The sequence below is a fragment of the Cebidichthys violaceus genome, unplaced genomic scaffold (assembly GCF_023349555.1).
Source record: "Cebidichthys violaceus isolate CVI_PGR_0920_01 unplaced genomic scaffold, fCebVio1.0.p SCAF_11, whole genome shotgun sequence".
Taxonomy (NCBI): Eukaryota; Metazoa; Chordata; class Actinopteri; order Perciformes; family Stichaeidae; genus Cebidichthys; species Cebidichthys violaceus.
The window spans coordinates 5064148-5089557 of record NW_027176274.1 but is presented as its reverse complement, the minus strand read 5'-3'; the positions used below and the strand labels follow the sequence as shown (position 1 = coordinate 5089557).

General features: G+C 43.0%; 1 protein-coding gene across 4 annotated transcripts in view; it reads right to left on the bottom strand.

Moving 5' to 3' along the window:
* Positions 1–7143: 7143 nt before the first annotated feature.
* Positions 7144–25410, bottom strand: part of myo1b (myosin IB) — a 57138-nt gene continuing 38871 nt past the window's right edge. The window contains exons 12-32 of one of the 4 annotated variants that reach the window (XM_068701507.1): positions 24957–25043; positions 24756–24821; positions 21347–21451; positions 19098–19160; positions 18754–18954; positions 18247–18473; positions 17803–18003; positions 16698–16791; positions 15619–15768; positions 15457–15525; positions 15257–15343; positions 14760–14846; positions 13723–13809; positions 12716–12802; positions 11370–11444; positions 11131–11265; positions 10772–10878; positions 10484–10616; positions 9926–10078; positions 9474–9604; positions 7144–9369 (exon numbers count right to left, since the gene is read on the bottom strand). In XM_068701507.1, the coding sequence (XP_068557608.1) occupies positions 9237–9369; positions 9474–9604; positions 9926–10078; positions 10484–10616; positions 10772–10878; positions 11131–11265; positions 11370–11444; positions 12716–12802; positions 13723–13809; positions 14760–14846; positions 15257–15343; positions 15457–15525; positions 15619–15768; positions 16698–16791; positions 17803–18003; positions 18247–18473; positions 18754–18954; positions 19098–19160; positions 21347–21451; positions 24756–24821; positions 24957–25043 (2478 nt within the window). In that variant the 3' untranslated portion in view covers positions 7144–9236. The remainder of the gene's footprint in view (positions 9370–9473; positions 9605–9925; positions 10079–10483; positions 10617–10771; positions 10879–11130; positions 11266–11369; positions 11445–12715; positions 12803–13722; positions 13810–14759; positions 14847–15256; positions 15344–15456; positions 15526–15618; positions 15769–16697; positions 16792–17802; positions 18004–18246; positions 18474–18753; positions 18955–19097; positions 19161–21346; positions 21452–24755; positions 24822–24956; positions 25044–25410) is intronic. The other 3 variants (XM_068701516.1, XM_068701525.1, XM_068701533.1) reach the window with 3 other exon arrangements.

Here is a 25410-nt window from a genome sequence, read left to right as displayed (position 1 = left end):
TCATACATGACTTTAAACCTCTGACAAAGGAGCGACTGAATGATAACTCTTATCCCCATCAGTTGCCTCCTGTCTATGCATCCTTTCCATGACTATTACTCCTGCTTATTTAATGGCTCCTCATCATTCTCCCCATAACACTCCAGCTTGTCAGAGTTGAGACAGTTCAATTAGCCTGGTGGTCAATGGACACTCCCACCAATCCATGTTTGTGGGGTTTAATCAGATCGTCTTGTGTGCATCTATTTGCATGCATGCGTGTGCGTAAGTGTTAGGGTTAGGTGATGAAGGGGAGACACATCATTCTTTATCACCACGTCACCTGACACTGCCATATCACCTCTCCCCTCCCCCTTTTTCATCTCTCGTCTTCTCCTGCTTCAATACCTGAATATTTCAAATGAATAACGACCTATATTCTTCAAGAGAGGACGATTAATAAAGTGGCTTCAGGGAGAAGCTTGTAACTCACAGACTGAGTGTCATAAGTTTCTAGAAATCAATGCTTTGTAGATGTTGCTACAGCCTGCATATAAGAGAGTACTGAGATGACCAAGTGATTTATGGCTTCAGAGCAATTTGGATAAAAGAGGCAATAAGCAACATTGGTGACATGTATATATATATACATGTTCCTAGGTTGTATTTCAAGGTATTTGGTTCATACGGCGCTTTTGTCTTGTTCAGCCATGATGTTGACATGTTGACTACTTCTGTTCATTTGAAGAGGTAGAAAATATTACATACCTGGAATCCATGAAGCAAATTCTGTTTGCATTCCCTAAAAAGAGAGACATTCTGTCATAAAATGCTGACAAAAAGGTTAAATAGCTGTGGAAGAAATAGAAATGAGCAGCAACAATCACTTTTTATTCTATCATAAAGTGATTTAGTCAGTTAAAAGAATTTATTCTGTCTGTTTTTTTTCTGGATTAAAAAGCATAATGTTGTATATAATACAGGAAACACACAGATAAACAGGAATCAACAGTGCATCATGTGTTTGATTGACTGGCGTCTTGTTCACTGGAGGCGGTCGTGTTAGAGAGGCTATCCAGGGGTTAACGGGGGATAAGCTTTGCTTTAATTGGTCGTTTTGACTGAGGCGGGACTGACAGGCTGAGAGGCGGGGCTGTCACTGCTTGATGTATGTTGTCCCACGCTGAAGATGAGATTTCATTTCCCTAATTGACCCCCCCCCCCCCCCCCCCCCCTCCCCCACGCCCTGAATTTACACCTTCTATCCTTCTTGTTCGGCCCTACCTTCTGCCAGTATCCCCCTGTTTCTACTTTGCCTTCGCTTCTTTTCTAATAGCAGTCTGAACAATTTAATTAGTTACAGTGATATGCAATGAATAAACAGTTGTTGAGCGTCATTACAGGCCATATGAGCTGCTAAATGAAGAATCATCATTCTCACTGTGAGCAGCTCTGGACTAATTAAGAAGTCTGTTTTACACTTCTCCCAGCCAAAACGTAAACGGCTATTCAGCACCAGAGGTAAGTAAGGATCTACACACTGAAGAGTTTGGGTTGTATTATATATTAAATTATGCAAATTACACTTTAGGGATCTCTGGACTAACACAATATAATAATAGGTGGCCTTGGGGCTTTTGGAAAAGGGATAAACCTGATTAAGTTAAACCATCACAAATTCTAACTTTTATTTCGTCTTGCTCCTCTTCATCACAATATAATGATGACAAGGAGCAGGGAGGAGAGAGCGGTAGAAAGCAAAGAAGAAGGTGAAGAGGAAGAAGAGGAATCAAGAACATAATGCCCGTATGATATCGACGTACCGCGCTTTCAATGAACTCCAATGAAAACAAAAGATAACATTGAAGTTTTGTCACATGAGTCGCGTGACTCGTTTGTCACTCGCTATTCGCATGAGCCGTTAGTCCCATTAGTCATGTGAGTCGCTAGTCAGTCAAGTTAACATCAACTGCACTCTTTTCCCAAACCTACATTTTTGTGAAGACAGGAGTTTATTTTGAAAATGACCTTTAGTTTGAAGCTTAGGGCCACTGACCAAGCGTGACGAGTTGGGAGTGAGAATGGGTTAAAATGACCTTTCCTAAATTCACATATCTGGGAGTGTGAGCTGATAGACACATTCATACACACACACACACACACACACACACACTCATACACCCACACACACATACACACACACACACGCACACACACATACACACACACACACGCACACACACACACACACACACACTTGTGCTCGCCTGTGCTCCTTCCGTAAATGAGCAGCTAATGATGTGTGTGCAGCTATTTGCTTATCCATATCAGTTCCGCAGCTGCTTGTGTTCACACGTACATGCAGACATACACACTGACGCAAACACACACAGACCCGACCACTTTTGTTGGTGCAATGATGATTGAGCATAAAGATAGTGATGATTTATTATTTGACTTGTTCAAACTTAGTGGTGCAAGTGTCCCTTCTGCAAAAAGAATAAAATAAAGTTGACTTACTTGTGTCTACAAACCAAGACAGAAGGATCAACTTGAGTGGGCACTTTGGTGCTTAAAGATTTAATTGTTGGCAGATGTGTAGTAAAATTAATGTTCACTTTACTTAAAGCAGGCAATGGCCATTTAGAGTAACTTATAATCATAGTGATGATAATGCATTATAACAGTGATTATAATGCATTGTAAAAGATATTGTTATTATATTATTATAAGATCATTGTCCCTTAGCACTCTCTGTAGATGTGTTGAAATTCAAAGCATCGTTTTTAACACATCCCTTCCTATAGTGTATAGGAATTATGGTACATGATCCTTGCAATACTGAAGTATTATTATACTTGACGTTATAAGTCATTATAAAATGCTTTAGAATGTGTAATGACAGCATTATGAATATTTACGAGTGGTTATAACTTTAATTATACTGTCATAAGCAGATTATAAGTATGTTTATGATGCATTACGGACATGGGTGTCACCAAGTGTTACCAACCTTTGTTTTCTTTTGGCAAGCAACAATGTAAAATGTGTGTCACATCATTTAACTTGCCATGTAGAACAATCAGCACTGTGACATATGTGTCTATTGTTAAATAATAGAATAAACATTTGGCCAAGTTTAACTCACAGCTATATTTTCACATTTCTTTATTATATGTATATATAACAGGAGATTGCTAAAGTGATCACTTCTTGCTTCACCCATGTTCACCTATCCCCAGATGGTGCAGCAGAAGCCCCCTTTTTTTTCCCCTCCATTCTTAACTCTCCTCCCTCCATTCTTGCCTATTGACGTGATAATGGCTACAAATTGATGAAGCCATTGAGTGTGCTGGTGACACGAGGGTGAGTGGGGACACAAACTCTCCACCACCCAGTAACACTCATTAATCAGACCTTTTCCAGCCCCCGTCCCTCCCTCCAGACTGTCTGACACACTGCCAGAGGCAGCAATGTAATACTATGTGTGTCTGTCCCCATCTCTGGGTGTCCCTCCCCGTCTGCCTTTAATTCTACCTCATTTCTGTATTCTTCTTCTCTGGGTCTGTCGATGTGTCCACATCCGTCACCACAGTGCAGATTCATATTAAAGAGAGCACAATCGAAAAAATATATGCTAAAACGCTATTGTTGTTGTTAGAAACGAGAGCCATGAAGACAAAAGTGATACGCTATTCAGCCCTTCAAAGAAATGACCAAGATGTTATGTTCACCAGTGTTTAAAAAAGTCATAGATCAAGGCAAAAAAGAAGAAGGTGAGAAGAGGACAAAAATGACCTTGTTCACCTTATTATCCCACATGGAAGGTACACAAAATGAATTTTCACCGAACGACAGACAGTCTGCTTCAGGTTTTGATGGGTGGTTTCATTTTAATCACAGCATAGATTTATGTCAAAGTAAATCAGCAGCCTGGTGGCCAATGTGTTGATCTCTACATCCTAAACTCCCTCACTCAATAATGAAATCAGCCTTGGCGGTGTGACGGCTCAATACAGTCAATACGGTTAACTAACCTCCAGCACACATGGGATGTGCTATCTGCCTTGCAAAAAACCTCAATTTTCACAGTGTGAGTCAATGAGAAAGATATATTGATCTTTTGTGAAAATGAATGACATTCTTGCTATTGTGGAGCTGATGTTTGTGCTAAAAATCAAATTGAGCAGTGCACTGACTACAAACGGCATCAGATCGTTTGAGAGCAGCCGGAGAAATGCTTCTGATGTCCCCGGAGAAGTATTGCCAAGAGGCACACAATATGCTTATTGAATTGCAACAGTTAAATCACATTATGGCAATATCTCACGGTCCTATATTTTATGTAGAAAGGAGGTTACTCAAGACTTCAGCTCTAATAATATGCAACATTAAATTTATGGCAGAAAGAAAGGTTGGGTGAAGGAGAAAGATGGGAGGAAGAGAGGGCTGGATGTTGAATTTAGAGATTCATTAGTTCACACTGAACTTTGATCGTATTGACTCTTGACGGCAGTAAATTCAGGACTTGGAAAAACCCATGGTAATCAACCAGGGGCATTAAAGTGGCAGCTTCCTAGGTTTAATGGTATTTGGTTTATTTGGGTCTCCTTGGTGACCCTACAGTTCAAACTGCGGTCACAATTAACATAGTTCTAGTTTTTCACTGTTGTATTTTTGGGAGAGGCAATAATGTCCAGCCAGCAAAGTGGCCTTCTTTAAACACAGGTCCGTTGCTTCTAGAAGAAAAGCGAGTCAAACATGCAAACTTAAGATTCTCCTCTGAGCCTGATGAGAAACTAATCAATGAGATAGTTAATCTGTGGACTCTTGACCGACTGTTAAAGGAGCCTGAAATGTCCTCCATTCAGTCTGAAAGTCAGCGTTTTCTGAAAGAAGTTGTTGTTGGCCCCACACGCTGAATGTGACTGGCCCCTAGTGTCTGTGCTGTACCTATGGCACTGACATTATTCTGGAGCAATGAAGGCTAAACATCGATTTGCTTGAACATTTAATGAAGGAAACATCGCAAGATGTAAGACACCCTTTAAAACGATTTAACTGAGAATTAAGATTTTGATTCTGACAATAAAAACGTATCAGACAGCTTTTTACTGAACGTTTCAGTCCAAAAAAAATATTATTTTTGATACATAATTAAGAGAACAAGCTGTTTGCAAAACCAAAAAGATGATTCACTTCCAGTCACCTTATGGTGACCATTCATGGGTGCACTGTTTACAGCGTTCCTGTTGGAGGTTTGGTAACTTGCTCGTGCTTAAACTGAGTTGAATTGTCTGGCTGGCATCCAAAATATGAAACAGCATTCAGCCTAATCAGACATACCTACAAAGAGACCTGCTGTATGCTACAGTTGCAGGAAAGCAGCAGGTTATCAGAGACAACAGTCGTTCAGGCCACTGTTTACTGCTACCGTCAGGTACTGTAAGCACCATCACCACAAAGGCAGCTTTTATCCTCAGGCAATTACTTCAGGGACGGGTAGGAGTAGTCACGGTGTGTTATTATCATGACTGCTTTCATTTATTTTACGAGAGAGAGAGAGAGAGAGAGAGAGAGAGAGAGAGAGAGCCTTCGGTTGTGGATATATACTGCTATGCAGAGCTGCAGATGGTATAGTAACCTGATCAGGAAACAGCTTTTTTTTTTGTTAAGTGGAGTCCATAACTGAAGTACACTTACATGTTTTTTCTTGCTTCTTTTTCCAGCAGCACTACAGTTCATTGCAGCTGATAAGCTCTATGAAACATGAGGCATTTATTTTGAAAATCGTTTTGAGTTGAAACAATGTTGCTTTATTCAGGGAAATATTTGTACAATGTTTTGGTTATATAATAGCAAAACGATAGAGTATGCCAACTTACTACAGACGTGCTTAAATTCATAGTCCTACATGTTGCTTAAGTTAAATCCAGTGAACCATGCTAAAGAGAAGAGTTTGTTATATTTGCTTTATAACATTCATTTATAATAAGCAGATTGACTTAATAATCTGCTGAACTTCAGTATTCTTTGTGTACATTATCAGTGAATTGAGTCAGTGAATTGCAAACAGGAAGAACTTGCAACAGCTCTGTGGTTTATAAATTACCCTAATATAAAGTCATAAGTATATAAACTAATTTATAAGTAGAGCACTTTTTTGTCTTATGTGTGATCTTTCATTTGTTAAAGTTTCACATATCAGCAAATAGGCTTCACTGAGGACACCTTCTCTGTTGCATCTCCTCCTCCAGCGCCCTCCGTCTTTATTATTGTAATGTCACTTAGAGTCCATGGGATGTCACCAAAGACTACCCGATCTCTAAAGCAGTGTGGGTCTGCCTTCCATTCACCATCACTCTGTGAGCTGGTGCAACATGTTCACCATTCAGTAGAATAATATGTACAAGATTGTGATGGCTCACAAATAAAACTCAATCGTATGATCAAAGTGGCAGAATCAGTATCCATCAAATCTAAGATGAATAGACAAGGACCTCCTGCCCTGTTGAGCTGATTTGAGGCAGATCTGCGTCACTGTTTGAACGCTACAGGTTTTGCGGGACATGGAATTGTGCTCTGTACAATTCCAACTCCCACTGTGAGTTGAGTATCCACTGGGAGGCCGGGACTCCTCCTTCCTTTCCCAGCCTGCAGAGTGGTGGGAACCGGGTACCGGGCAGCCCAAAATGGTATGCTATTTTTACCACTTTGTGCTCAATCTGAGGGCTGCTCCCTGGAGACCCGTTGCCGGCAGCTCTCCCCAAGCCGCGGAATTTAACCCTAAGACAGCTCTCTCCAGATGTGATGGAAAACATCTGGCCAGCTGCTTGACTACAAGGCCTGGCCGCCCAGCCTCAATGCTAGTAACCCCCACAAAACTTCTCAGTCCCAGCAAACCCCCTGTTGATACTGCTGATAAATAGCAACCAAGGCCCTCGCAGGAATGTGAAATTCAATAATCTGATGAACCGAAGGCTGATTTCTGCCTGCACACCGAGGGTTTCATGAAAAGACTGTTCACAAGCCTCTGAAACATCACGCACCCTTCATGCGGTACTCATTTAAGGTCAGAGGTGTCATTCAAGGGCCGCTGTGGATGATGACAAAGTAGCATCGCTGGTATAAATGGACACCAACAAAATAAAACGCGTCACAGAATCCCAGAAAGACATTTATTACAGATTTTTATTTAATTTAAAAAAAGATTACTTGTAAATGTTACACTGAGTTCTACTGAAACATTTCCATGTTGTGTCTATCGGCACAGGTTAACATTAGGCACACAAGAATGCAGACATCATTTCGCAGCGCTAGCCATTGTTCAAATACAAAACAGAGAAGAGGGGGAGGAAGAGGAAGATGTCACCTTAGCGGAACATTCAAACTGTGCAGTGCCAAAGAAGAGAATACATCAAAACTGGCATTCAGCTCGATCGTTCCTGTGTGAGGGACGACAACTGATTTCTCAAGTCCCTGTGTCGTGTGTGACGTTACAAAAATACAATAAAAAATACGTACAAACCCAGACATCCTGGATCGCAAATCATGACGAGACCAAGTTTGGCTGCGTTGCTCCCTCACAGTCACCAGAGAAACATCTGGTTGACAATCAACGTCACAAAACCCACCACCAGTACGTCCAAATAAAGATTATAGTCAACATACCTGAAAATATAGCACTCTAAGCGCTTCTTTGACAACCCAATTTGGCTTGCGTGTAAATATGCGTTTACCAAATGTGTACATGAGCGTACTAGAAGGTGTAACTGGTCAGTTTCTTCAGAAAAATCAAGAATCTATGGTCATGTACGCTTAATATTTGGTCTTTACCTTTGAAAAATAAACATTAGGTCAGAGCGGGTCAAGCACTACAATAAGATCAAGCTGCAGTGGCAAGAACAGCTATTTCACAAACACAGCAATTCAAATTGGGATACTACAGAAACCCTTTGTCCATGCCTGGGGCTACAGCCTACAGAGCCTATGTACAGCTAATGGGCGACTGCTAAGGGTTAGCGAGACAAAAGCATTTATTTTATTGCACACAACAGAAAAGATCAATAGCAAAGGATTTGCTTTGCACCAGAGAACGCTTTGGATCTGGTGAAGACATTGTGACGGGTAGATACCTTCCCTTCTCGTGGTCGAGTACTTTTCCTTCCACTAGAATGTCTGCATTGCATTTGTCAATATCTTTAATCGTGTCCCTCAATAAAGCGAGAGTCTCCTTTGACTCATACATGAGAGCCTGTGAGTCAAGGATATGAATTCAGTTTACAATGAAAATGAAATAAAGCTTGAAAATGATTATGAATTTGCTTTTGGAGGAATTTAAGATGCTCACATGCGTAGTGCTGTCAAAACTTACAAGAAATGTCCACCACAGGTCGATAAGATCCCCCTATTCAAACATGTTTGGCAAGCATGCTGTGAAGAACAAGGTACATCAGCTGCGTGGTTTTCTGTTTGTATTTGTACACCAGTACGTGACAAGTCATGGGACCTGTTCAATGGCACATACAAAAGTGGTTTTACAATTATCTAGCAAATTACATTTGACTTCTCAACGGCCCACTGTTCCAGAGAAAATATATTTATATATATATATAGAAAATAAAAACAACATACAATCAAATTCTTTCTCAGCTCATCCTCTTTTGGTTACACCAAGGTGAAAACAAGTGCAGTATTTAAGTTCTTCAGAGAATCTGAATCTGACAGGCCGAGCCCAAAAGTTCCCAGTTCATCTAAAAACTCTAAGCCATCTGCATAAAGACAGAGACGCTTAAACATGGATGAGTCGGGGCCAGTTGAGGCTGGAGCTTGTCAAAAACTTCTTATAATGACATTTTCTCTGAAGAATAATTCAACATACAGGCAGAACAATCTTTAACAACATTGCCACGAGTATACAGAAGTTTCTTGTGATATTTTTTTTCTTCCATTTTCAACTCTTTACCCCAGTTTTACAAAACACCGGTGACATCATTTACCAAACTTCTGTGGCATGCATCCCCAGAGAAGGGTTTTCTTCGCCAGAAAAGTGGCACATGGTTACATCTACAGTGGTGCTAGAGTAAATCTGATAAGAAGAGACTGAAGGGAAAAAACAACACCACAACAAGCAAAATAACTGCACTCATTCGGAGGCTCAGCGTGGGCACTGGGGTGATGGTTCTTCTGACCAGAGGTTCGGAGTGGGTGGTGGATTCGTCGTTCAGTCGTCCCTAAACCTGGTGAGGGGAGCGGCGCTATGCTGTCGTGGGCACCGACACCTCCAGCAGGCGGTTGTTCTTGCGCTTGCAGGACACGCTGTTGCCGTTCTTGGGGGCTCCCTGGATGAATTTCACGCACACTTTGTCGTGCTTGAACTGCACCAGAAACCTGCCGCGCAGAAAACATGAGCGCGTCATTAAACACCATCCAGGCGGAGGGGGGACTCGCGTCCTTTGAACCCCAATAAACCAGATTCAACTCGGCTATCTTACTCGTCTGAGATGTCGATGTTGAGCTGCTCGCTGTCTGCAGCCGTGGCCCCGGTGCGGTGGAGTTTGGTGATGATCTCGATCAGATGTTCGCTGCTGAGTAAGAAGTCTCCTTTGATGGCAGAGGCCGACCCCTGAAGCAAAAAAAAAAAAAGAACACTCCTATGTAATCATATACTTCGATGTGACCCACCACCATTTAAACAAACAATGAATCTACTTCAGTTCAGAAGTTAGGCACATTACTGCAGGCTTACTTCCACTGTGTGCTGTCTAGTGGAACTTTTAAGTTTAGTTTCTATATCTCAATACTAGTGCTCATTGTTGACTGCCGTGTAACAACCTTTGTGTCTCGGCAGGCCTTACAGGGAGAGTTGGACACTGGATGAGGATGAGAACATTGGTACTGAATCCTATCTGCCCTAAATCACCACATCAAAACAGATCTGCCTCACCTCTTTGAGCTTGAGAGCAAAGAAGCCGTCGCTCTGCGTGCTGACAGACACACTGGTGAGGTCCGGCAGGGGAACGCTGGCCTTCACCTGGCCGGTCTTCTGGTCGGCCAGGACGACGCTGTTTTTAGTCAGCAGGAAGATTCGAGCCGTGCCCTGCGAACAAGAGCAGAAACCGTCCGTCATTCTCACAGCAAATTGCACGGACCTAAAATGTCTTCTTAGCTGTCTTTTCTAAGCCCCCATCTGATCTTGAAACTGGGACAGGGTTAAGCGTAAAACATAATACACGTGTCCCGACGTGTCTGCTATCTGCTGGAAAAAAAAAAAAATGATGATCGCTGTTATGATGTCAAAACATATCAGATTGCTGCACAGCGGGGTGAAACACCCATCAAAACAACTTAATAGTTTTGTGCTCCACACGGCCTGTGTGGAAAAGTGGAGCTAAACTCTAAACAGCGGTGTCACGATGTAATCGCAGCTTATATTTTGGCTTTCACAATCCATTTAGCTTGTATAGGAGCTGAACATATTGTAGCCCAGAGGGATCTTTCTTACCTTGCCATTGGCCCTGTTAATCTTGTTGACCACGTCAGCCAGCAGAACCTTCTCATCCATGGCGCTGTTGAGTTTCTGGTATTTGGGGTTCTTGCTGATCTCCAGGTAGTCTCCTTTGAAGGGCTGGCTCACGCTGAAACAAATATTTCTATTACATGCAGCACCGGGAGGTCTGACGCTTTGTGTTTACCGTGAAATGAAGAGATTCACAAATCTAGACATTACGTTATATATACCTACTGTATATCATGAAACAAAGAGCACTCTGCCCCAGTGAATTTCAGGTACCTGCTCGGATAGAGAGCCTTTTTATCTTTGAAGATCTCACTGGCCTCCAGCTTCTCCTCATAAACTGCCTTCGTCTCCTCTGTGAATTGGCTCCTGTACTTCTTGCACTGAACACATAAACAACAGCAGTTCAAATGAGGGTTGCTGTATTAAATTTTAAATATTCTGTATTGCCCGTCCAATGGTTTCTATTTTAAAGTTTCTAGTTTGTTCTGTGGATTGGTCGTGGCTTGCATTTTGTTGAATGCTTGAATAGGGTTGATGGCTCTCTTCATTCACCTACTCGCCCCGTCTACCAGCTGTGCGTTAGATCATATTTGACAGAAGAAGAATTAAATATGGGTGAAGAGCGGACTGACCCTCCAGTGATGGAAGATTCTCCGCAGCTCTGTGTGGACTCCATCCAGGAAGCGGTAAGGCCTGGCAGGCCAGCTCTTGTCTATGGGTGACATGGAGGGTGCGGTGCTCTTCATGCCCAGCATGTATTTTTGAATCTGGACAAATGGACACAAATGCAGGTCAACAACATTCTAGCAAATATTAACAAACAAAAGAAATTATCTACGCATTTATACCAGCAAGAAAATATTCCACTTACAATCCTCTGGATGGTGAAGTTATAGATCTTCTTGCCTGCATTTGCCCTGAAGAATTTTCTGTACTCTCTGCGGACCTTTTACAGGAAAGAGTAGACAAACTGTCAATCACCTCCCGTCACCCATTAGTTTGATGTGAAGCAGGACAGAGAGGGAATACACCGATAGGACGATGACAGTATACACACAAACAGCACACTAGAACAGACGTTTGGTTAGTCACAAACAATGAACACCTGGAACAGACAACGTCAACTGCAAGCTGCTGGAATTAATTCAAATTATGATTACGGAATTCTAATTCCTGAAAAGTCAATGATGGTTGTGACAGATGACCTCCATGCTGACCTTAATTTCACAAATTGAGTTGTGAACAGGTGCATTGTGGTCAATCAAAACAATGAAAAGATTAACACTGTAAAAAAATGACCAGTTATTCTAGTAAAAACCAGAGAGGAACGCAACAGATAAGCACCACAAACTAGGACAAATGCACACTTTACACACCTGAAGACAAAGAAATAACAAGTGAAACAAACACTGTTGGGTACACAAAGCGACGCTGCTTCATATCAGGTTAGCTGCACAGATGCAGAGGAAGCAAACAGCGGGAGACATTTAGAAAAGAACAGATCAGAGAGAGAGAGACAGACAGACAGCCTCTGCCATGTCAGTCAGGCTCTGTTGGTTTAAATCTTTAGCATTAAAAAAAACAAAAAGAGGAAAATAGCAGCTGTCCCTAAATAATTATCTCAAATGTATCTAAAACTATGGAATAATGGGAGGAAGTGAACCTCAAAGTAGCTTGTCACATCTTTTCTGTTCTATTTCCAACCAAAGGAATTGTTCTGATGAAAATTGTTTTGAGTAACCACGGCCTGGTTTCACTGTTTCAAATGCAACTTTTCAAAGCTTTGGGCGCCTCAAATGAACTGGAAATACATTTACGGAGTAAACTGGATATATTTTGTCTTTTGAATCAGGTGGACTACCCCTTTAACAGTAGAAACAAATCTGTGCTCTTGTAATCTTTGTGGAACTACTACATGTTGCAGTGGTGTAACATAATTCTCTGTTGAATATGCATAAAACCAAATGTTTTACTGTTTTGATGGTGGGATTTGCAACAAAAGTTGATGCAATATATCCGCCAATAACCACGTGTAACCACTCATGTTCCAATGTGGTTAACCTCTGCAGAGTCTAAAACAATGCCACTACGGATAACGTGTAAACACAGGATGAGATTGGTTTGCATATAGCAGATGGTTGAGGAGGATGAAGAGGGTCAAGGGTGATGAGTAGATGGCAGACTTGGCGATGGCTGCGCCGTGGGGCTGGTAGGTACCTTGAGTCCCTGCCAGTAGGCCCAAATCACAGCGACCGCATGCTTACGCCTGGCCTCTTCCTTCAGTCTCCTTAGCTCCCTGCGAGCCTGTTCAGGGGGTGGGATGGAAGAGAGCGGGAACAAATGAAGCAAGAGAAAATGAGAGGAAGAAGAGGGAGACATGGTTTTGCCTGAGGTCAGCAAACATCAAATACACACACACACACACACACACACACACACACACACACACACACACACACACACACACACACACACACACACACACACACACACACACACACACACACACACACACACACACTGCACACCAGCCCTGTGTGACCATGGGGAGTCTGCAAAAGTACAACTCTACCGCTCCAGACTCCAGAAACAAATATGACACACTTTTATCGGGTGAACTTCTGCAACAGAAACAAACTTTGTGCTATTTAGTGGTGCTTTGACAGCAACAGGAGGAAAGCAAAAGTCACAACTTCGGGCAAACAAAGGTCATCTCAAAGGATCAAAACAGCTCCCTCTAAAAAAGACAAACAGCACTGTGATGCAAAGAGTAAACATGCATCGACTACACAAGGAGGAAAGAAGTCATGCAGAGGGCAGCGTGCACTGGTGAGGCATGGACCTTGGAGGAAGAAGCTGAAAACACACGCAAAACATGACATGTCTGTCCCTGAAGAGTGCGTGTGTGTGTGTGTGTGTGTGTGTGTGTGTGTGTGTGTGTGTGTGTGTGTGTGTGTGTGTGTGTGTGTGTGTGTGTGTGTGTGTTTGACTGTCATTAGTAAGACACTTCAGTGTCCGGAGGACGAGTGGATATGTGACCGGGCGTATGGTAAACTTACATCGCACATGAAATGTTTAGAATGGGTTAAGCATGATGAATATGAGAATGATGGGCATGTTGAAGTTCTTTCTGGTGGGGGGGATGGGAGGGGAGTTGGTGGGTGGGGGGGGGTCGATGGAGGCGGCAAATCACGGCAAGACAAGTCAACAGGCTTCCCAAATACCTTGGTGCCCTGCCAGCCGGCCCAAATGACCGATACGGCATGTTTATTCCTCGCCTCCTCCTTCAGCTGACGCAGCTCTCTCCGGGCCTGATGGAAAGCGGTGGCAGTTGCGGGGGAGGTTAATTTGAGTGACAATCAAAACGTACTCGTCCCAGCGGGGGTACCGAGCAGGTGTGGAAAAAAGCATTATGAGGAGAAATTGACGAAAGACAACAAAGGATGGGACAACGGGGGGTTAACGTTGACATGCGAGCAACTTTCAGTGGCGCTCGCGTTTTCAAAAAGGTTTATGCTTTAGTGGAGAGAAATGCAATATGACACCAGTGAGAGAGCCTGGACTATTGTTTCTTTATCTAGAGCTTCATAAAACATGCTGCTGACCAATAAGAGGCCTTTCTGTTTGCTAAGAACAAAGTTCACATAAGACACAGAATAATATTTAACAGTATTTATAATTAATCAGAATTGATAGTCATCAGCAGGTTGAGAGACTATGAAATAAAACGTCTGATAAGTCTGATAAGGTGTTATACATGCAGACTACAAAGTCTGCTCAGTCGCTGTCATTATACACATCCACTGAGGTTTTATAAAAGTAGCAACATGTGTGCCATCATATTGACAAAATGCCAAGCATATTTATTTTGCCGTCAGCAAATCGCTATCTTAAGAAGAGATGACTCAGCAGGAGCATGAGTAAATAACAATGAAAGTCATCTGGTGACTGCATGGTTTAACAACAGTAGAGAGTTGAGTTCCATACGTGTAGAAATCCAGCTTTGGTTTGTTTCACCAACAACAACCAAACATGTCAAGACAATACTACTTGTGATTGCTGCAAAACAGAAAACGGTGCAAACAATGTCGCACATTAATCAGGCCAGTGGGTAACGGAGGGACCGGAGTCGGGGCTCATTAAGAGGGGCTGCTACTCTATTAAGGCTGTTTTCATAGCGGGAATGGGACGGGACGGGACACGGTGAACAGGGAGGACAAGACAGCTGGGACAGAGACACACTACGGCTGGGTGGAAATACCTTGGTTCCCTGCCAGTATGCCCAAATTACTGTCACAGCGTGTTTATTCCGCGCTTCTTGTTTTAGACGCCTCAGCTCCATCCGAGCCTGGTGGGACGTGGTGGGCGTTAGGTAAGACAGGTTGAGGATGTGAGAAGAAAAAGAATCAAGAAAAGAAAGTGTAAGAGGAGTGGGGGAGGGAGAGGGGAGGAGGGGGAAGAAAAAGAGAAGTGGCAGTTGTGTGATCAGCAAACGAAGCAGGGCCAAAAGGGAAACAGCAGCAATAACATCAAGGATAGCTTTGTTAAGGAACAAGTTGTTTTTCTGTAATACTGTTGGGCAATTAGGCAGGAACGCTGCATAAGATGAAAAATCAAGTGTTCAAGGCAATACTGTTAAGACTTCAAGAGCAGCTTTTTTTTCCTACATAGACAGAAAAAAAGCCCGTTTCAAAGCCAGGCCGGTGCTGCGTTGAGGTAATAACTTCACTCTCTTCATATACTTTAATGCGGCAGTACCTGGGTGCCGTGCCAGAAGGCTGCGATGGTGGTCACTGCCTCTTTACATCTCTTCTGGTATTTCAGCTCCCTCAGGAGTTTGCGGGCCTGGGGAAATAAAACAAGCAAACCTGTATTTTATTTGTTCTCGTCATGATTTTTGCTTAGCTTCCGGCTACAATTAATTTTAAACAAGAGTGAATTCACAGGGTGGTGCACACCTGCCATCCTCTGGTGTAGGACTGCACCACAGTGGTGGCACTCTTGATCTTCTGGTATTTCTTTTGTTGCTGTGAGATTGAAAAGGAAAAGACAGGAAATTAAATATCGAGTACATGTTTGCTTCGTGCAGGATTTTGAGCATTACCCCAAAAGAGCCTCACCGCATATCGGCGGTACCACGCCGACACCACTATCTGACTCTTCTTCAGCAGCAGGAAGTGGCAGCGGCACTTCCAGCCCCGGTAGATCTTCTGAATGAGCGTGGCCAGGTCTTGCAGGCATTGCCTCCTCCTCTCCTCCAAGGAGAAGAGCTGTGAGGAAGAGGTGCGAATTACATGCATGAGGCAAGAAGAAAACACTCGTCTATACAGTGTGAAGTCCATCGGGAAATTGGCAGGTATCGGTATCAAATTTTCTTTTGGCAAGTACAGTGTCTTTGTACCCTCTGCAATAAGGTCATAGTCATAAAATGAAGAAAACGTCTCCCTTTGTAAGATCAATAGAAATGCTTTTTGTATCTCTGCAAATACTGATTCAGTGATATCAAGTACAAAGTCCAAACTACCTGCCGGGAAAAGGCGAGGTTGTGTGGTTTGCATACACGCTGGAAAACAGAATTTCTCATTGCCTAACTTTATCTGGTTGTTAATGTTGAATAAGGTAACTTATTTACAGCACAGAACTTATTCGTCGAATCAAAAATTTCCCCTGAGAGCTTCACTATTAATGCCACATCTTGTTCCGTGTTTTAGGATTTCTCCTTACCTTGATGATCATTAAAAAAAGAGGCGTGGCTGCTGGATTAAAATCCACTAACCTAGACTTCATGAAGTGATTTCACAGCTGCAGATATACAAGGCAGATAAGTTGATAAAACATAAATTCTCTCACAGTGAGATCATGTTATTCCAAGCTTTGTTGGTCTTTTCACCGAGTGGAGAGACGCTGCAGGCTTGAGCTGTTGAAGAGCCTACAAGCGCTGAGTAAAGAAGCTAATTTCCCATGTTAGATGGGAGGGCTAAGTGAAACCATGTGTTTGTTTTTTTCTGGTGGTTAAATGCTAATTGCTGAAGTGGGGGTTCTGAGTGCAGCTCACCCTGCTTTACAAACATCTTACTGTGAGAAAACAGGGCCGCTGAGCATGCTATATTCAACCTTTAGACATGTACAGCCTGATCCACCGGAGTACACAGCAGAGGTCAAAACGTATGGATGCAGGGCTGCTTTATCTGTTTTCTACCGTTCTTGGGTTCCTGATGAAGATCTTGGAGCGGCCGTAGGAGAACTCTTCAGTTGGGACCTGGAGGTCGGCCATCAGCACCTCCACTCCTTCCCTATAGAGAGCCAGAAGGGTCAGATGAGTCATCCAAAGCACACTTTACAATTCAAGGGACCATGAACAACATAAGAGCAACTGTGTTAGAAGTAGAAAACAGCGCTGAGGATGTAGGGTTTGAGAAACAGAAAGAGAGAGAGAGAATGATTAAAGGAGAATGAAACAAATCCAGAAAAACATGTGGAGGGGGGGAAGAAGGAAACCGCACGAAGCACTGAGGGATGGCTGAACAACAAGATACCAATGTGTGGTACGGCAGATAGGAATCAGTGCTTTTACCGGCACAAAGGATGGAACAAGCAAGTCTGGCTGATTTGGAACAGAGGAGACAGATAAAGGATGCAATGTCTCAACATGTTGGGGTTCAGAGAGGGGATGGTTCATTTCTGCTGAACAGCTGGTGCAGTATGTGGCAGGACTGTTGCTAGTTCCTGAGAAGACATCAGGCAGAGTTTCATGTGGTGCATGCAAATACCTGAAACTGTGTGTGAGAACTGGATGTAATAAATAAGTTCAGTAACTAGTAAAGCAAACACAAAGATAAAGAAAAAGAGTAACAAAATAACCTTTCCCTAAAAAGGACAGCGTAATCTACGACTACTACTTTGTTTTATACTTTTTAAGATAGAATGTGTGTAAGTGTGTTGAGTAAACCGGTGTCAAGTTCAGCTGATTATTTCCCCCCTTTGCACCTTTATTTATCCAGGAAAAGCTATCCGAGTCCTTTTCCAGCAATAACCTGTTTCACATTCGCACAGCTCCACACAATCACACTTGGGAGCTGACCACTCAAACTGCAGTCTATTAGTGCTGGTCACAGTCACTCCGCTGGGAGTATTGCGAGGCTCAGTGCCTTAGTTAAAGATACCTATGAGCGTTGCTCCGTTTCTCACAAAAGACCCACAGGAGGGATTTGTTTTGGCGACCTTCCAGTGACGAGACCCTTTCCTCTCTACCCCCCTCAGCTGCCCGGCAGTTGAGTCGCTGCTTCAGAATAAACAGCCGTTACCTGGCAGGCCCTCTCCAATGGGGCCAGGTCTGTTTGCAGAGCATTTTGTAGCGCTCCAGGCACGGCTCGTAGGCCTGGCGGAAAGCGTAGCCCGCTCTCCTCACGCGGACGTTCTCCATCAGGCCCAGGTAGCGCACCTGATGGCAGACCAGAGAGTCGGTGAAGATGTGGGAGGCCTTCTTGTCATTGGGCTTGATGCACCTGGGAAGCAAAGAGAGAGCTTGTTCACGCCGAGGTTACACCGATTACCGAGTTGTTCAACATTAAACTGCTCGTCTACGGAAGACCATTTACCTGAAGATAAATTCTTTAATTTATTGGCAGAGTATTTTTTTTTTATGTATTGTTGTTATTAGAAGCAGCAGTTTCAAAACTGAGAATCTCACAATATCCGTTGCTGGCAGGTTAATAACTCTCTGTAGGAATGACTCTGTAGGACTTTACCGGATGTAGTTCGGGTTCTTGGTCTGCAGGTTCCTCATCAGCGTCCCCACTGATGCTTTGAACTGGAATCCAGCAGTCGGTGGTCTCTTCAGGTTGACTTTGGCTGGGTTGCCCTCAGGGAACAGCTGTTTGATGAGGCTGTGGTTGGCCTTGTACATGGCCTGCGACAGGTCCCGGTACAACAGGTCGTTGTTCTTGTCTACAAAACCCTCGGCGCGGTACAGCACCTTGATATGAGCAGCGACAACAGACATGACTAAAAAAAGCTTTTCTTCTCATCATGGAAGCACAACTGAACAAAAACTGTTTTCTTTGTCATCTACTACAGTTTTTAACACTACCGAGTGCATGTCAATAATTTCATTGTCTGATGAGATGCAGATATCGATTATATTACTATCTATATCTCCTTAGATTTGTCTGCATTCCCTTTATTACACTGCATCGCTCAACAAAAATGATCTTGTAATTCCTTATTGTTCTGTACACAGACTAATGTTCCAGTACCTTGCCAGCGTAGTGCTGAATGCGGAAGCAATTGTGTGGCAGGCTGTGGTCTGTGAGGAACTTTGAGTTCTTGCTGAGGCGACTCTCAAAGTGCTGGTGTTCAGCGCAGATGGTGTTCAGCTTGTCCAGGAAGGTCTCGTCGGTGACCGTCCCCGGCCTCAGGCACTCCTCGTCCAACATGGCCAAGATGCCGTTTTGGTGCTGGACACAGCAAGGCAGGCATTAAAAAGGTTGTGTTCAATACTCAAGACTCATATTATTCTGCCTCTAGCTGTTGTTTTGTGGTCTGCAAAACACTTGAAGAGAACTGAACTGGTTCTCTGATAACTGGAAGAGTGACTTACATTCTCAATGAGGTCGCAGATAATAGCGTTGTTGAAATATTCAATGTTGGTCCACTCGATGCCCTGTAAAAAAAAAGAAAGAAAGAAAAGGTCAAAAGGGACAATGGCTTCTCTATCTTGAGCTAACAAGATGTCAGACTGATTTTCCCCCATCAGATAGACTCTCAGAGAATTGAGTGGTATTTCATCGCAACCCCAAGCACCTGGTCAAGTACCTCAAGGACAGTCATCTAATCAACACCGCTCTCACAGCGGCCCTCAACAACTACAAGTTTATCACACAGAACTGACAGTGCAACATTTGTAAAAGTGTGACACTAAACATTGCTGATGCGAAGTAGCCCCAATTGATGGCAGTCACAACCAGGGTATGCGTATACTCGGGTTACTCTCAGCTTGGGACATCCTCTCTTCTTGTACATCGACATGATCTCCTCCAGGGAATATAGTCCATCTTCCTCAAGCTTTAAAAGTCATGTCAAGTCAATTGTGTTTGTTTATATATATATATATATATATATATATATATATATATATATATATATATATATATATATATATATATATATATATATATATATATATATATCACAAATCACAAATTTGGCCCGGGGGGCTTTACAATCTGTACAGCATACGACATCCCCTGTCCTTGGACACTCGCAGCGGCTAAGGAAAAACCTTTAAAATGGGGAAAAATGGAAGAAACCTCAGTAAAAGAGGAGGGATCCTTCTTCCAGGACAGACATGTAACAGATGTGTGTACAGAATAAACCCCATCAAATGTACAATATAGACAATCCATATGACAAAAATGATACATATAATATGAACATATTTAAAAAAAGATGGATGTTGGAGGATATCGTGTTTCTGTGCCATTTAAACTCAATGACGCTCGACATATAAACAAAGTTCTTCACATTGCACTAACAAGCCAGACTTTGCGGTAACAATGATGAAGACAGGTATTCCGCTGGTGATGGGTATGAGAAGGAAAAAAAGAATGTTTTGTCCAAACTCGGTTAATTTTGGGCTGGATGACAGCAGAACCTGGCAATGCGTGAATCTCGAAAAAAGTCTCCAAATCTAATCTAAAACCATATGTTTTACATTGTTATGAAGTGAGGTTATACTCAGTCTAGACACATTAATATCTCTAGCACTTAACATTTACATGGGGCATTTGGGACTAATGAGAACAAATGTCGCGGAAACTCTAAATGGACTAGCCCCCTTCAAAGTTACATTTATCATTCCTCATTTAAGCATTCTTGATCATTAACTTTAGTGCAGTTTTTGAAATCATTAAATTAGTGTAAGTGTTGGTACATCCATCCTCACAGCCATATTTGTCCTTGCTGGATTTTTATTATGTTCACCGGGCCGTCTCCCCCGTTCTGTCTCTTCCCATCATCTGAGCAAGCACAGAGCACGAAGCCTTTCTGGAGAGGAAAGGGAAAGCATTCTCCATCTTAGCCTCGAAAAAAACCCCGCCGGTATCTCATTTATGGGTGCTAATGGGTTGGGAACGTAGCATCGGTTGATGTAAGCAATGTGACAGATATTTGGGGGGGTGGGGGGGAGCGCAAATAAGGTGTGGCTTAAACCGACTTAAAATTCCCGATTGGTGGTCCTCCCTCCTTTCTCCAGCCCCGTGGTATTTTCCCATGCAGTACGCTGGATAGAGGCCAGGGGTGGAATATCATTGGTGGCGGTGTTTAGTGGGGACGGGGTGTGGGGGTCACCACTGCAGCACTCGCATAGAAAGAGCTCTGAAAACAAACAGAGCTTAAAGGCCCACAACGGGGACTGTTTACTCTTGCTGGAGTGAGGGATCACTTCCGTCCTCGCAACTCCACAGAGGGGAGACGGGGAGAGAATAGGATCAGGAGTGTGATGGACGACAGAGACGGGGCAAAGGACATTAATGAAGTAGAAAATGTCTTCGGGTCGACGGCAGGAATACAGATTTAGCCGAAACGGCACGAGAGGTTACACAGATGAGTGAAGCAACCGGGTTGGGATCACGCTGCAGGGGCCTGCGATGATGAACTGTCAACACAGCAAATTGAGTGCAGACATGTTGAATGATATAGATGTGCAGGTGCGGGTGAGAGAGTGTTTCTAGGCCTACAGGCTGGGCTGGGCTGGGCTGGGCTGGGCTGGGCTTGATGGGTAATGTAATTAAGTGTCCACTGAGGGTTATATGTGTGCTGTACGAGTAAACGTGAGAACACAAAACGTACCTCTCTGATGTACTCCTCCTGCTCCTCACGCAGCGTCAGCTCGATGAAGATCTGCTGCAGCTTCTCGTTGCAGTAGTTGATGATGAACTGCTCAAAGCTGTTCTCCTGTGGGAGCAGCAGCGGGAGAAAAACAAACAATCAGTTCCAGCCTTTGTCGACATGTGCCTGTTCACTCGTTGTTCACTCGTTGTTCAATGTTGTTGTCAGTGAAATAGCTTCTTGGTTTTTTTTTTTTTTTACTGCGAAAAGGGGAAAGTGGAACTTTTCCATATCTGTTAAATTCCAGAAGCTATTAAATTGGGGAGCTTGCTTCTTGTCGTTTCTGCTGCACAAGCCACTACGGCTTCATTTTCTTATTTCTCAAAGCTCCGACTGCATTCTTTCCTCTCTGCAAACATTCAGAAGCATGGTCACATCTCTGCCAACTTTTGCTGTTGCCATCAGTTTCCTGCAGTGTTTTATTAAAAGGGGATGGTTGTACCAATGCATACTGATAAGGAGCGCTTACAGGATGTTTTAGGCACATTCTGCATGACCAAAGAAAGTTCCTGGAATCATAGCTTTAGTACAAAGATAAGATTTAGTACCTTTGATTTGAGAATTACACCCACAATGATGCAATCACATTTTCAGAACTCACATCCGACTGTTTAAACCGGTCATGCAATATTGTCTGAAGTTACATGACGTTAAAAGACGTCTTCTTTGAGCTGTGGAGACAGACTCGGAATCTTAAAAAGCACTGCCTCCGATTATACCGGCAATAATCAGCTTGGACAAACTACAGCTCGCAGCTCACTCCCTCTACCTCGCCACTTTAACAACCATCACTTAACAAACATGTAATCAATCTGGACAGTGAACAACTGATACCAGCGAATCTGGCTGGTGCACCTTTTGACGATAAGCCCTTTCAGAACAAGTCCCTGTAAACTGTCACAGACTTCATTAAACATTGATGGAGTCTTTCTCAATTATTACTGATGTCAATTATGACCGGTAAGTGGTAAGTCATGCTTCTTGGCAGACAGCCCTATTTACGTGCTGGGTTAGGTTAACATTCATTTGCTAAGGACACAGCCGTGGTTAGAGCAGCGTGTTTAGTCTAAGAGCTCGGAGTGAAGGACGCAGCGAGGTTTCTCAGCGACCAGGAAACAGAACACATAGCCTCAAGGAGATCAGTGATGGATGTTAAGACTTCATTTCCTTTTGCTGAGAAACCTAAAGGTCATCTTCACCCTTAATAAACACACACACGCACACGCACACACACACACACACACACACACACACACACACACACACACACACACACACACACACACACACACACTCAATAGCATGTCTATACCCAAGTGGCAGCAGACACCAGACGGAAATTTGACAAATATTTCAGCTGAAACTGAGCTTTATGACGAGCGGTTTAAAGCAGCTTGAGGAAGCCACCATCTTAAAACTATGCCTAAAGTTAATGCTCACATTTCTCAGAGGTGTTGATTCACTCGTCCCAAAGTAGGGGAAGTTCCTTGCATTTAATATTAAGTGTAACAAGTTAAAATCAACAACATTTCCACGTGGGGAAAAAAAGAGGCCAAACTAGAGGACTGAGCCCAAAATGGCATTTCTACTCTCTTCTACTCTTTCCTTTACTTTATGGTAGTCGTTCATGATCAGGAAGTTGCCATACACTCACCTTGATATAATTAATTGACGCCTTTAGAGTTCTCAAAATAATTTGTTTATAAATTACCGCTTCAGTCTAATCTGTATCTGTTAAAGGAATTGTGGGTAATAGGCTTATTCGCTTTCTTTCACAGAGTTAGATGATTGTAGATGTCTGTACAGTAAATATGAAGCCACAGTTATGAGACTGTTATCTTAACATAGCATAAAATCAGGACGCAAGTAGAAATAGCTAGCCTGGATTTACCAAAATGTTATTTTAAATTTTTTAACTGGGTACAGGCCACGTTGCCAGTAAACTTTACAGTCAATACGATACTTCAGAAAGTTACTTCTCCCAGCCCAGAAATAGTCCATTTAGTTATTTGGGGACATATTAAGTGAGCTTCAGAGGCGCTGTAGATGGATTATGTTACCTTCAAACAGAGCCAGGGCCCTGGTTCCAGTCTTTATGCTAAGCTAAGCTAACGGACTGTAGCTTCATAGTTACCGTACACACATGACACTGGTAGCAATACTCTCATTTAACTCTTGGAAAGAAAGAAAGAATAAGTGTATGTTCCAAAATAATCAACTACTTCTATAGAGAGACATTCAATACAGCAGCAACACATTTAGTAGCCAGTTTATTAGGTGCACCTAGCTAAAACTAATGCAGTCTTATACAACAGCCCTGCAAGAATAAAGCCTTCCAAAACAGTATTTAGTCTACCATCATTGATATAAAATCAAACTAAATATTACAAACCCTTCTCAGTTTAATGCAATACGATTCAACAGCGCCACAAACTACAGCTTCTAAAATGACTATAAACTTGCATCAGCACCTCTCTAAAAGCTCCACACTTTACAGCAACGTTTATGAATGTAGCGTTTATCGCAGGGCAGCTGTATCACACTGCATTAGTTTCAGCTGGGTGTCGCTAACAGACTGGCGACTGGAGTGTCAAGTCAGGATTCAAACGAGGCCAAGGCTTCTTTTGAATCGGTTCGGTCACGTGGCTATGCTGCACACCGGGAGCCCCGAATGGTCTTTAACGAGGAGCTGAATTAAGTTGTTTAGATCACAGCAAGCACAGTGGCACAGCAAACCGGCCGGTGCAGGTGTTACTTACGCCATCCTGGTGACCCAGACACACACACAAGAGTGAGAGGAGAGGGATGACTTGAGAGTGAGTGGGGTGAACAGGCAGGGATATGAAAGAGACATGAACATATGGGGGTGGGGGTTGGGGGGGACTGAAGGCATCAAGCAAATGGGCAACAACATTTATTCCACTTCCATGTAATCTATACTGTGCACTCTGCCTCGCCTTTGCATGCACATGCACCTATATGCAAATAACGTCACAGAACCGTATAATCCATACCTATTGCTGTACTAAGCAATGTGGCTGAACTATCAAAGACATGCTGTTTACTGTGTCATGTCGTTGACAGTGTATATGTGTTTTTCCTTAACGTTGCCATTTTTATACTGTGAAATGCTGATTTGAGTGTTGAAATCACCTTGCCACAATAAATAATGGAACCCCTGGGAGCAATAAAGCTGAACTAATCTGATGTGAGTGCGGTTTTAGCAGCCCTCAGTTCTTATTGATAAGCTCCTCACAGGTACCAGAACACGCACGTAAACAGCCCGGGGCTGAATCCTTTTAAAATGTAATAAAAATTGTTTGGGTGGCTTAGAACAAGGAGAGTGGTTTTGATCTGCCTTTTGTCTTACCTCAAAAATCTCAAAGCCATAGATGTCAAGCACACCCATGACCTTGTGGCGAGCTTTCGTTTGTGCCTGCAGGGAGACAATATTGTCAATATTAGAAACACAGTATGAAAGGGTGTACTGCCAGTTTAGCGTAGCATGAAAAATAGTAAAGAACACAAACTGAAATGATAAAATCTACTGACATAAAGGTTTTTTACTTACTTTAATGCTTTCGTTGATCCTGGTAACTAGCCAGCTGAACAGACGACTGTAGAGATTTTTGGCAAGTGCGTCTCGGGCATAGTAGGCCTGTAAACAGACACACGTTACCGGGGATGGAAATGCATGAATTCATTTTCACTATCACTGCACATTCCCAAAGGCTATTACTCGAGTGTCCAACAGGTCAAACACACAAGGCACTAAGTCATTAGGAGTAAACATGAGCGGCAACATTATTCTGGAGGTCAGGTGAACCGTCTGACACCTTTCCTACTCTGCTTTTGGACACAGAGGACCGCGCTTGAAACATCCTCGCCATACGAACAGTCCGAGTGAACTCACCAACCTCTTAAATGTGACCTACATCTGAATTTCCAGGAGGAATAAGGCTCATCTATAATGGAGAGGTTTTCATGTTGCATTGACACGGATGAGAGTCGGCAGCCATAGGAGC